Source organism: Carassius gibelio, chromosome B1 (assembly GCF_023724105.1).
Source record: "Carassius gibelio isolate Cgi1373 ecotype wild population from Czech Republic chromosome B1, carGib1.2-hapl.c, whole genome shotgun sequence".
Taxonomy (NCBI): domain Eukaryota; kingdom Metazoa; phylum Chordata; class Actinopteri; order Cypriniformes; family Cyprinidae; genus Carassius; species Carassius gibelio.
In genome coordinates, this window is record NC_068396.1 from 18,420,676 (window position 1) to 18,432,549 (window position 11,874).

An 11,874-nucleotide genomic window follows, 5' to 3' on the forward strand; every position below is an offset into this window, starting at 1 on the left:
ACTTTTTCCAGTGAAAAAGGCATCTCATCTGAATCAGGAAAGAAGTATACACAGATCAAGCAGTGTTGACAAGTCAAAACAGATCTAAACAAATATGTGAGTGGATTTTGATATGAGACGACAACAGTGGATGGACTGTTTCACTAATGAATGTTATTACAATTAAGGCCTGAAGCAATGATTTGAAGTGACGTGAATTATTGTGATGATTTTATTAGCTCTTTGGACTCCCATTCACTGCAAAGGATCCACTGGTGAGCAAATGATATAATGCTAAATTTCTCCAAATACGGAATGAAAAAACAAACTCATCTACATCTTGGATGCCCTGATGGTGAATACTTTCATGCATAAAATCATATTATAAAGATAATAAGTGCTGTGTGTAATAATTAACTTTCCATCGGGGAGAAGGACACACCGTTCACAGGACTGTGGAAGTGATGATGGTGAAGTACTGAACAAGTGACCAAGCTGACCAGTACAGAGGCTCCATCTGAAACATATTACTCAAACAGTGTTAAACAACAAAACTCTCTCAGCAAAAAGCTAACCAACAACCTGTTAAACCCAATTTAAACAGTGAGGTTTAACACTACAATTTTAAAATGCTTATGTTCTCATTCATTACATAGTTTTTTCCATTACAGATTATATAATTTGCATAACACATTGCATTGAAAGCGTAGTTGAAATGTTAGTATTAAATTCAAAATATTTATTTTCCATCAAGTAGCACTTGAGTAGCATTTCACAGCTGCAGGTTTGTGAAAAAACTGAGGATACATGCTGTCCAGCAAGTTCCAAAGTTTAAAGTCAAGTCACCTTAATTTATATATGCTGTATACAATTACAGATCGTTTCAAAGCAGCAGCTTCACACAGAACATTTCATATTACAGTTTCCGCACATTTTCTGTTAGTAAATTTGTGACACTTGCCATCTAAAATTATTCATACAGAAGGTCAGATTGCCTTGCTTCCAGTGAAGCACGCTTTGCTGTTTTATGATGACACTATTTCCTTCCGTAGAGTTGCTTTATAGTTGTTTAACTTGTTAATGGAGATGATGATTTTATAATTGTACTGTCTTGATTAATGCTTAATTTGCTATAAACAGATGTACAGTACTGTAACCTAAGTACAAACATGTAACCCTGTGATTAATGCTATATGGAAAATATATTGTGTAACTTCACTAACATTAAGAAAACTGCTTACTTGCATGAAATGTATGTAGTGACTGATTTAGAGTAGAAACACTTATGTATTAGAAATAGTTTTTATGATAAATGGACAATATACAGTAGTAGTTAAGGTGTATTTCGCAGATGGTTAAGATGAAAAAGAAGAGGAAAAGGGCTAAAGCAATGCGACGTAAACAGGAGTTGGCAGCACTCCAGCGTTTGACATCTGTGTATAAAAGACTGAGAGAGAGACTCGACAGACGGATACTGAATAGTGCAGTATCCCTCGATGCCTGATACCAGCTGATTATACCTTGATTTTGTAACTTTACTATTGTACTTTGATATAACTTCTTTAATAAAACTTGTATTTTATTATTGACAAGTTATTGTCTACAAGAGTAGTAATTTAAGAGCCGTAAGCAAGAACTGACCACAGGGAAGTCTGCTGAGCAAGTTGTAAGTATTTTTGGAATGCTTATAGTTTTGTCCAGAGTCGACTTTCCTAACCTTAATTGTGCTAGAACCTGTAGGTAAGCAATTTAGAAACAAAGGTTATTGGAAGTTCAATGCCCATCTTTTACAAAATGAAGAATTTTGTAGTAAAATTAAGGAATTGATTAGAAACATAGAGATAAATGATTGTTTTGACTGTAATGTAAGCAATGGGAATTTTTAAAATTTAAAATTAGAGAAAATATAGAAAATATATAAAGAAAAAAAAAACTAATTCGTGAAATAAGTTTGTGCTGTATTAATCCTGTGTTAAATAATGAGAAAAAAAATAGGCTGATGGAGCTGCAAAATAAATTTGATCATCTTTATCTGGAGAGGGCACAAGGGGCCTTTGTAAGGTCACGTGCCAGGTGGATTGAGGATGGAGAAAATAACTCTTCATATTTTAGTAATTTGGGAAAAAATAGGCAACAAAGAAACTCCATTTAATGATCCAAAATGAAGAATGCAAAGATTTAAGAAGAAATTGAAAAAGAAGTGTTTCTGTTTTATTCTAATTTATATTTTTCTGATTTTTCTTCAGATGACTCAGATCTCTTTTTTGCTCAAATTCGAAACAATATTCCACACATTGATAACTCTTTTAAAAGGTTATGTGATTTGGATCTTAAAGTTGAAGAATTCGATTCAGTTGTTATGAAAATGCCTTTAAATAAATCTCCAGGGACTGATGGGCTCACCAATAATTATTTTTAAATTTTTTGGAAGGATTTAAGGATTTTATTATTTAATGCCCTAGCAGAAGCTATTGAAAAGAAAGAGTGTCATGATCCTGCCTTCATGTCCTGACTTTTCTCTAGTCTTGAGGCAGGATCATGACAGACCCGTGTTTTGTGTACAAGCACATGGCCTTGTCTTTGGGCCATGTGCTTGTGTTGTCTCGTTTCCTTTCCCCGCCCCCCTTGTTATCCTAGTCTTGTCGTGATTGCCTTATCTGTACCACCTGTTGTGTCTTAATTAGTTCCCCTATTTAGATGCCCTAGTGTGCTCTGTCTTTTGTCTGTTCATTGTTCCACATATGTGTTTCTACTTGTCAGCCTTGTGAGAGAGTGTATCCTTGTCACCCCTTTGAGAAGTCTTTGTATATCCGTGAGTGTTTATTTGTACTTAGTGTTCTTGTGTTTTGAGTCTTTGTTTATCTTGTTAACTCAGTCCTGTTCAGTTATTTTGTATCCACCCTAGTCAGTGTTTTCCCCCTCGTGGGTTTTGTTTTCCCCTTTATGTGTTTAATAAACCCTTCGTGTTGTGATTCCTGTCTGCATTTGAGTTCCTCCTTGCCAAACCCTGACAGAATGAACCGACAAAACCAGAACTCCGCAGACAGGATGTCTACAATCCCAATTCGAGTTCCGCCAGCAATGCTGGATGTCTCCCCCCCCCCCCCCCCACCCCCCCACCGACAAGAAGAGGGTCGCCCTCCCATACTCGTCTGAGAGCAGATGGATTCTTAACAATTATGCCTGGCTGTGGGAGAGTTTCTCCCAGGAGGAGCCGCAGAGGTCCCCACCATCTACCCAACTGCCAGTGATCCCAGAGGGTCGTCTCCTGGCCGTCACAACACTGGGGGAACAGGCAGATCCCTCCCCGAATCCTGAGGTGCCTCCCACACCCATCAATCTCCCCAAGAAGCGAGGGAGACGGTTCTCGTGGGAGTCTGCTTCAGAGGCCTCAGCGACGGAGTCAGCCCTGCCAGAGACCGAACTCCCCCAGCCCGTCTCAGACCCAGCGGCGACCTCTGCACCGCGGCCATGGAGGAAGAGGAGGAAGAAGGGGTCTTCCGGTCCTGCGACTCTGTCTCCTCCTGCAGCGGAGAGCGTTGGCGTGCCCGAGCCAGCAGCGGAGAGCCTTGACCCTGAACCGGCGACTAAGAGAACTGTTCCCAAGTCCGCAGTCGTGAGGGTGGAGGAGAGAGCCGCGGCCGACTCTGCAGCAGAAGCATTACTTCAGTCTGTCTCATCTCGTAAGGAGATGCCTGTTATAATTGCTGCCAAGACTCTGTCTAATTATTTGTCCCGTCTTGTCCAGATCCTTGAAGCCCCCACCAGTCCTGTCTTGTCCTCAGAGATCCCGAGCCAGCCGCAGTTAGCGCAGTTCCTGACCCAGTTTCTGTCTCCACTGATGTTGTCGAGTGTCCCGTTGATGTCTACCCGTGTCCTGTGACTTCTCCTATCATGTCCTCTGTCAGTTGTCCAGAGACCACTCCCCTACCCTCACCACCCAGACCTGCCCGGACCCCTCGTCGTCAGCCTTCGTCCCGTCCTTCTAGGACTCCTGCCCCACCCACCCTGGTCTGTCCCTCATGAGCTTTGTTGTCCCAACTCCTCCCCTTCCCTTTTTTTTTTTGATTTGCCACCCTAACCCTGTCGCAGTTTATTCATGTTTGCCTTTGTTGTTGTTTGTCATGTCTTGTTGGTTTTTGTCTCTGTCCCAGTCAGTCTTGTCCCGCGTTTGTTCCCTTGGGGAGCGTCTGGAAGCCGCTCCTTAAGGGAGGGGTTCTGTCATGATCCTGCCTTCATGTCCTGACTTTTCTCTAGTCTTGAGGCAGGATCATGACAGACCCGTGTTTTGTGTACAAGCACATGGCCTTGTCTTTGGGCCATGTGCTTGTGTTGTCTCGTTCCCTTTCCCCGCCCCCCTTGTTATCCTAGTCTTGTCGTGATTGCCTTTAGTTCCCCTATTTAGATGCCCTAGTGTGCTCTGTCTTTTGTCGGTTCATTGTTCCACATATGTTTCTACTTGTCAGCCACGTGAGAGAGTTTATCCTTGTAACCCCCTTTAAGAAGTCTTTGTGTAACCGTGAGTGTTTATTTGTAGTTAGTGTTCAGAGTCTTTGTTTATCGTGTCTTGCAAAGTAATTTAGTGTCTACCCTAGTTTTCCCCCTCGTGGGTTTTGTTTTCCCCTTTTTGTGATTTAATAAATCCTGTGTTTGGTACTTCCTGTCAGCATTTGAGTTCCTCACAACCCCTCTACATAACACAGAGTTGATAGAAAGTATGAAGCAAGGATTAATTAAACTTATTCTTAAAGCTGGCAAAGATAAAAGAGTTTACATAGATAATTTGAGGCCTATTACATTACTCAGTACGGATTATAAGATTTTTTTTTTTTTCTGGGGCTATTGCTGCTAGACTGAAAAGTATTTCTACCATAATTAGTGAGACACAGTCAGGATTTTTAGAAGGAAGGTCAATTCATAATGTTTGGTTTTAGACTTACTTGACTATAGTGAGGTGGTTCAGGGAAGTGGATTTCTTTTTTTTTTAGATTTCTTTAAAGCATTTGATGCGGTAGAGAATCCATTTATTTTGAAAACTTTGAAGCACTTTGGTTTTGGAAGAAGGTTTATAAATTTAATTGAAATGTTATATAATATTAATGGTTCGGTAGCTCTAAGACTTATTACTTGCACACGATTCCCTATTAAAAGGGGAATTCGTCAAGGTTGTAGTAGTTCCCCATTATTGTTTATAATAGTAGCAGAGTTGTTATCGATATTGATTAAAAATAATGGTATTGAAGGGTTATCAAGCATATTACTGATGCTTGCCTACAAGACGACCACTGGCACGGCACCAACAACCTAAACTCACTGGTTAAATCTTATGTGCCCTCCAGAAGTTTGCGCTCTGCAAGTGAAAGGACGCCTTGTGGTGCCATCCCAAAGAAGTTCAAAAGTTGCTGGAATGACCTCTCAATCTCGAGTCTTTACTCATTTTCAAGAAACCTCTAAAGACTCAACTTTTTCGCCAGCACTTAACCAACTAATACAGGTCCTTCTAAAAAAATTAGCATATTGTGATAAAAGTTCATTATTTTCCATAATGTAATGAAAAAAAATTTACTTTCATATATTTTAGATTCATTGCAGACCAACTGAAATATTTCCGGTCTTTTATTGTTTTAATACTGATGATTTTGGCATACAGCTCATGAAAACCCAAAATTCCTATCTCAAAAAAATTTGCATATTTAATCCAACCAATAAAAGAAAAGTGTTTTTAATACAAATAAAGTTAACCTTCAAATAATTATGTTCAGTTATGCACTCAATACTTGGTCGGGAATCCTTTTGCAGAAATGACTGCTTCAATGCGGCGTGCCATGGAGGCAATCAGCCTGTGGCACTGCTGAGGTGTTATGGAAGCCCAGGATGCTTCGATAGCGGCCTTAAGCTCATCCAGAGTGTTGGGTCTTGCGTCTCTCAACTTTCTCCTCCCAATATCCCACAGATTCTCTGTGGGATTCAGGTCAGGAGAGTTGGCAGGCCAATTGAGCACAGTAATACCATGGTCAGTAAACCATTTACCAGTGGTTTTGGCATTGTGAGCAGGTGCCAAGTCGTGCTGAAAAACAAAATCTTCATCTCCATAAAGCTTTTCAGCAGATGGAAGCATGAAGTGCTCCAAAATCTCCTGATAGCTAGCTGCATTGACCCTGCCCTTGATAAAACACAGTGGACCAACACCAGCAGCTGACATGGCACCCCAGACCATCACTGACTGTGGGTACTTGACACTTGAATTCAGGCATTTTGGCATTTCCTTCTCCCCAGTCTTCCTCCAGACTCTGTCACCTTGATTTCCGAATGACATGCAAAATTTGCTATCATCCAAAAAAAGTACTTTGGACTGAGCAACAGTCCAGTGCTGCTTCTCTGTAGCCCATTTCCTGCACACGCCTGTGCACGGTGGCTCTGGATGTTTCTACTTCATACTCAGTCCACTGCTTCCGCAGGTCCCCCAAGGTCTGGAATCGGTCCGTCTCCACAATCTTCCTCAGGGTCCGGTCACCTCTTCTCGTTGTGCAGCGTTTGTTGCCACACTTTTTCCTTTCCACAGACTTCCCACTGAGGTGCCTTGATACAGCACTCTGGGAACAGCCTATTTGTTCAGAAATTTCTTTCTGTGTCTTACCCTCTCGCTTGAGGGTGTCAATGATGGCCTTCTGGACAGCAGTCAGGTCGGCAGTCTTACCCAATATTGCAGTTTTGAGTAATGAACCTGGCTGGGAGTTTTTAAAAGCCTAAGGAATCTTTTGCAGGTGTTTAGAGTTAATTAGTTGATTCAGATGATTAGGTTAATAGCTCGTTTAGAGAACCTTTTCATGATATGCTAATTTTTTGAGATAGGAATTTTGGTTTTTCATGAGTTGTATGCCAAAATCATCTGTATTAAAACAATAAAAGACGTGAATTTCAGTTGGTGTACAATGAATCTAAAATATATGAAAGTTGAATTTTTATCATTACATTATGGAAATAATTAACTTTTATCACAATATGCTAATTTTTTTAGAAGGACCTGTATATATATTATAAAGAACACTTATTTCCAATAAAATAATGCATGTGAACTAATTGCAAACAAACAATATTTTTATGTTAATACATGACAGTCCAAACAATGACACACTTGAGTGAAAGTCAAGTCTAAAGATGAGAACTCTCCTACTTTGAGTTTAATGAATCGTTTTCTTAGACAAGTGAAGTCCCCAAAAGGCTACCACATAAGACAAGTAACATTCACAACATGCAAACACATATTTCACATTCACTATCCAGTTCATTGCTCATTACACACAATGAGGAATTACATTGTGTGAAAATTAACAAATACATTGAGAAGATGTAAGCATTCTTCAAGTGTTAAACAGCGATGTGACAGAATTCCTGCTCAGCTTATATGAACAATTCCAATCCCACCTCCTATGATTTGATTGGCCATGTCATTGCCGAGCACTGTTACACTGCTATCGGAGTCTGAGAAAGCTAAATAAATTAATAATTTTAACTCAAGTGGGCCGATGAAGAATACATACATTTACTATAATTAAAATTTTCCACATTGTCCAACTGCCCACCCGGAAAACTCCCAGTGCTCCAGATGGCCAGTCCACCCCTGGGCATATATAATATGAAGGTAATAATATTTACCTATAGCATTATAAAGTGGTTCTCCTGTTTCCTTGTCCCAAACAAGGGTGGTTTCCCTCTGATTGGTCACACCAATAGCTGCAGACCGATTAAAACATGAAGAAAGAAAAATAAACAACCATGAGCATGTAATAGCAGGCGAGTGAAGAAATAAGTTGTCTTGTTACCTTTAATGTTTGAGATGTCAATGTTGAGCTGGGTCAGTTTCTCACAGGTTCGGTCCATGCACTCATACACAGACTGAAGAATCTCTTTTGGATCCTCCTCAGCCCAGCTGAGGGAAGACAATATTTTATTTTTAACAGGTTACTATAGTTAACTTAAAGATACATAAAGAAATACCTAAAAAAAATGTTATATTATACAATATTTCTCTTTTTGTTTAACTAATGTACTTCAAAATAAAAAAGTATATAAACATTAAAAAAATCTGCTGATAGCTAGCTGCATTGACCCTGCCCTTGATAAAACACAGTGGACCAACACCAGCAGCTGACATGGCACCCCAGACAATCACTTTCATCAGCAAGTGCTGCTTTATTGGAAATTATTGTTCAAGCATAATTTTACGACTCATAACACTCCAGGTTGTAATAATTGAAATAAAATTAGGTAGAAAATCAATTTTTTTTTTTTTTTTTTGATGTTTGTTTGTTGTTATAAGTTTGGTTATGCTCAACCAAGTTTGAATAACTGTGGATATTTTTTGAAAATATGTTCATGTACCTTGTTTGGTTGTAATGTTGTTGCAATAAAGGCAAAACAAAAATTTGATAAAAAAATTTCCAGTTAATTTGAACTGGAACGCACATGGGTCCAAAAATACTTCCGGGTCAATACCAAATTAAAAGCACCCAGCACCGGCACATAAAAGTCTCCCAAAGGTTATTGCGAAATATAAAACATTGTGACAATAAGTAGATAAAAACGGCGGAGAAAAAGAGACTTAATGTTAACATTGAATATATAATTTATTTCACTCTTAATATGATTTAATTTATCATTTGTAGATGCTAAGCAACTAACGTTACCTTTTTATTTATTAAAAGCACGTATACACAAACTCTAGCTGTTATGTTGCTTTCTGCTAAATAAATAAACAAAAACAAGTATGTGCATGAAATTATAAGGTTCCATATGGAACCTCATATGAAATGAAACGTTACAGTCATGTCCACCAGATGGTGTCTTGGCACAATGCTAAAATCGTTCCAACGTAAAACTCAAAAAAGAAACAATAATAATAAAAGATGAATTGATCTCGTTGTCATGAAGCATATTACTTCTGTCTTTTGGTTTGTGAGTGTCTCTGATTAAAACGAATAATTTTGATTATCTTAAATTCCTCTAACCTGAACATTGTTCTGTCTTCCAAGAGAACAGAGAAGTGACGTCAGCGTTTGATTAGCATATCTCCCTCTATATATTTCATGCTTGCGCATTGGCGCGACACAGTACTGCAACGTTATTCAGCTAAAGACTCCAAACTCTAATACGTCTACAAAGGTATGTGTTTAAGAGCTACACATATGAAATAATGCTATTGGTACCGTGTTAACGATTGGTAATAATGCAAACCATTATATCTTTATTCTAATTGAACGTGAAATCTGTTCTTTTCAAAATAATTGTGGAAAACAAAGCATATGTCTTTGTATTTGATAACGCAGTGTATTCAAACATCTATAGAATGATACAAACAGTAAGAACGAATATGCAAATGTTGCTTTAAAGTCGATACCTTCAGGGGATCAAGGCAGTTAACCTAGTTTTCTTTGTTAAGCCTCTTTGTGGTGCAAATGCATTAATAAGGATGTGACTCATTATGGCATTTGGCACATTTGGTGCCTTGTATCAAAAGCACAGTTCGCTAATGCGTTATAACGTGTGATTGGTGAAGAGGGCGTTGAATGAAACGGCAGCATCGAGTGCTGTGGGTGATAAAGCAGTACAGGGCGGTGGTTTTCCTGAATGCAATCACATTTTGCTAAAGGCGGTCCGAATGCTTTGCCTGACCAAGAGCAAAAGTATGTAGGATTTTTTAACATTAGGAAGAAAAAAAAAAAAAAAAAAAAAAACTGAATCCCTGTAGCATTTAATCATTCATATTGTGACATATGCGTGAGAACTGCTATTGTTATGTAAATATTCATTTTTTGCTGCCTCAGACGCCATTCAGAAAGGGTGCGGTTTTGTTCAGTTCAGTCTGCCAGTGTCCGGAACATCAGCGGGTTGTGATGCAAATCTCCTCAAAATTAACAATAGATCTCTAGAGCTTCATTGCCTCTGGCGTTTTTAGAGAAGCTACCCTCGCTTTGTCTTAAAGATTTTGCAGTCCAGAAAGAGTGAAAACGAAGTGTCATTTCTATTCTCTTTTGTTCCTTGAACAGACAACCAATCATGTCTGACAAGCCAAACCTTGAGGAGGTCACCAGCTTTGACAAAAGCAAGCTGAAGAAGACTGAGACGCAGGAGAAAAACCCACTGCCATCTAAAGAAAGTAAGAATTACAGCACAAAACTGTACTTTTTCTGGATGGTATTATATAACTACAGTAAACTGCAACATCTGTGGCCTTAGGTCATAATTTGTAATTTTCTCTACTAGAATGCTATCAAAAGACATTTACACTGAATTCTACTCTTTTTTTGTCCGCAGCCATTGAACAGGAGAAGCAGGCGTCCTCGTGAAGACACAAGTTGCCATCATGCACTGTGCACACTCCCTTCCCTGCATTGCCTTCTTTTCAGTCACTTCTTTTAGCAGTATAACTTTGTAACCAAAATGTCAAAAAAGAAAATATGAAACAGAAAAAAATAAAAATAAATCTAAAGCTGCATCACTGTCAGATGGGATGAGCCGACCCTTCTAGCAACACCTAGATGCATCTGGACCACCTCCCTTGTCCAGTCCAGCGAAGAGAAGAACAAAATGCTCTAATTCCAGGAGCATGTTGCATGGATTCATCTGGTGCCCACGGTGGGCTTTTTTGCATTGGTTGCCATAGGATAAGGGGGCGTGGCCTAGTGGATATCCCCAAATTTTCATCATCCGATTGAGGTGTGGCTTTGTGTCGACAAGTGACCAGCTTGCAGAGTTATGCCATCATATTTTTATTTCAAATTTTAGGATTCACTGCACAATCTTTGGTTTCTATGTCAGTAATGATTAACACCTTCTTGTTAGTGCTGCTTCAGTGAAATGCTTTTTTTTTATTGGCAAGAAAGAGGAAGAGAAAAAAAAGCAAATTCAGTCTAGATGTGAAAACACTTCTAAGGACCAGGTGTGGTATTTTAATTGATTGTGCCCTTTTTTATTGATGTGGTTTCGGGGTGGCTTTGTGTCGCACCCTGTCTTGGTTGTCTTGTTGTATGGCGGTTATCACCTTTCAAAATGTAAATTCAATGTGATCGCTTTCAGCTGTAGATCAGATTTTTTTTTGTTGGGTTTTGTAAAAGGAATAAGCCTCAGCAACCATGTTATAATGTTATAAACCATTTATCAATAATGGAAAATTGACACTGTTGTAATAAAAAACTTTGTTATCAGGATTTTCTTGTGTTCAATCTTAATTTGTTGTCATTTGCACTTATGCAAGATCTAACAACAATTCATTCAACTCAGGATGCTAACATTGTGTAAATATTTCACTGACCATGCAATTGGCTTGAAGTCATGATCTATTTCTGAAGCTGTCTCTTGCACCATGGATTAGTGTCTCCTCTAAACCCTAATTACATTAGCATGGTGACACAGATTCCATATATCAATAGGTACAAAGCAAATCTCAGGTTTAAAAAAAATGTTAGAAAAAAAGTGCATATAGTACAGTAGATCTGTCAGATAAAAAATGAAACCATTTTATCTCTGTATCTCCACCATTAACATTCATTACTATAGTTACTCTCCAAACTCTGTCTTCATGGACAGCCTAAGTATGCATGTAATTAAAGAGGACAGTCGGCTCAGTGTTTCCTCTCAATGTGAAATTAAAATGGCCATGATTCTCTGGTGATTTTTCTCTACAGTAGAACTTTGATGGGCACATTGATCAAACAGGATTTTTGCATGTGTCCTTGTAAGTGGATTGGTGTTAAGTCATTTACACTTAATACTGTATTAATCTCCCGGGAAAGGCACTGATTGGAAGATATGGGCTAAAAGATTCTGTGTTTGTGTCATGAGAGTGACATCACAGGCAAATAAATTCATAAAGATCTTCTGCATCTTGACCCATCC

The 11,874-nt window shown here is 38.8% G+C and overlaps 2 protein-coding genes across 2 annotated transcripts; one reads left to right on the forward strand and one right to left on the reverse strand.

Moving 5' to 3' along the window:
• Positions 1-65: 65 nt before the first annotated feature.
• Positions 66-8,995, reverse strand: LOC127949075 (glycerol kinase-like). Its single transcript, XM_052546012.1, has 4 exons — positions 8,988-8,995; positions 7,803-7,909; positions 7,636-7,713; positions 66-496 (listed from the first exon to the last, which is right to left on the reverse strand). Exons 1-4 carry the CDS (start codon positions 8,993-8,995, stop codon positions 393-395), a joined length of 297 nt encoding a protein of 98 aa, XP_052401972.1. The 3' UTR covers positions 66-392.
• LOC127949669 (thymosin beta-11) lies at positions 8,987-11,186 on the forward strand. Its single transcript, XM_052547132.1, has 3 exons — positions 8,987-9,141; positions 10,026-10,135; positions 10,294-11,186. The coding sequence occupies exons 2-3, from the start codon at positions 10,036-10,038 to the stop codon at positions 10,323-10,325; spliced, it is 132 nt and encodes a 43-aa protein (XP_052403092.1). The 5' UTR covers positions 8,987-9,141; positions 10,026-10,035; the 3' UTR covers positions 10,326-11,186.
• The last annotated feature ends 688 nt before the right edge of the window (positions 11,187-11,874 follow it).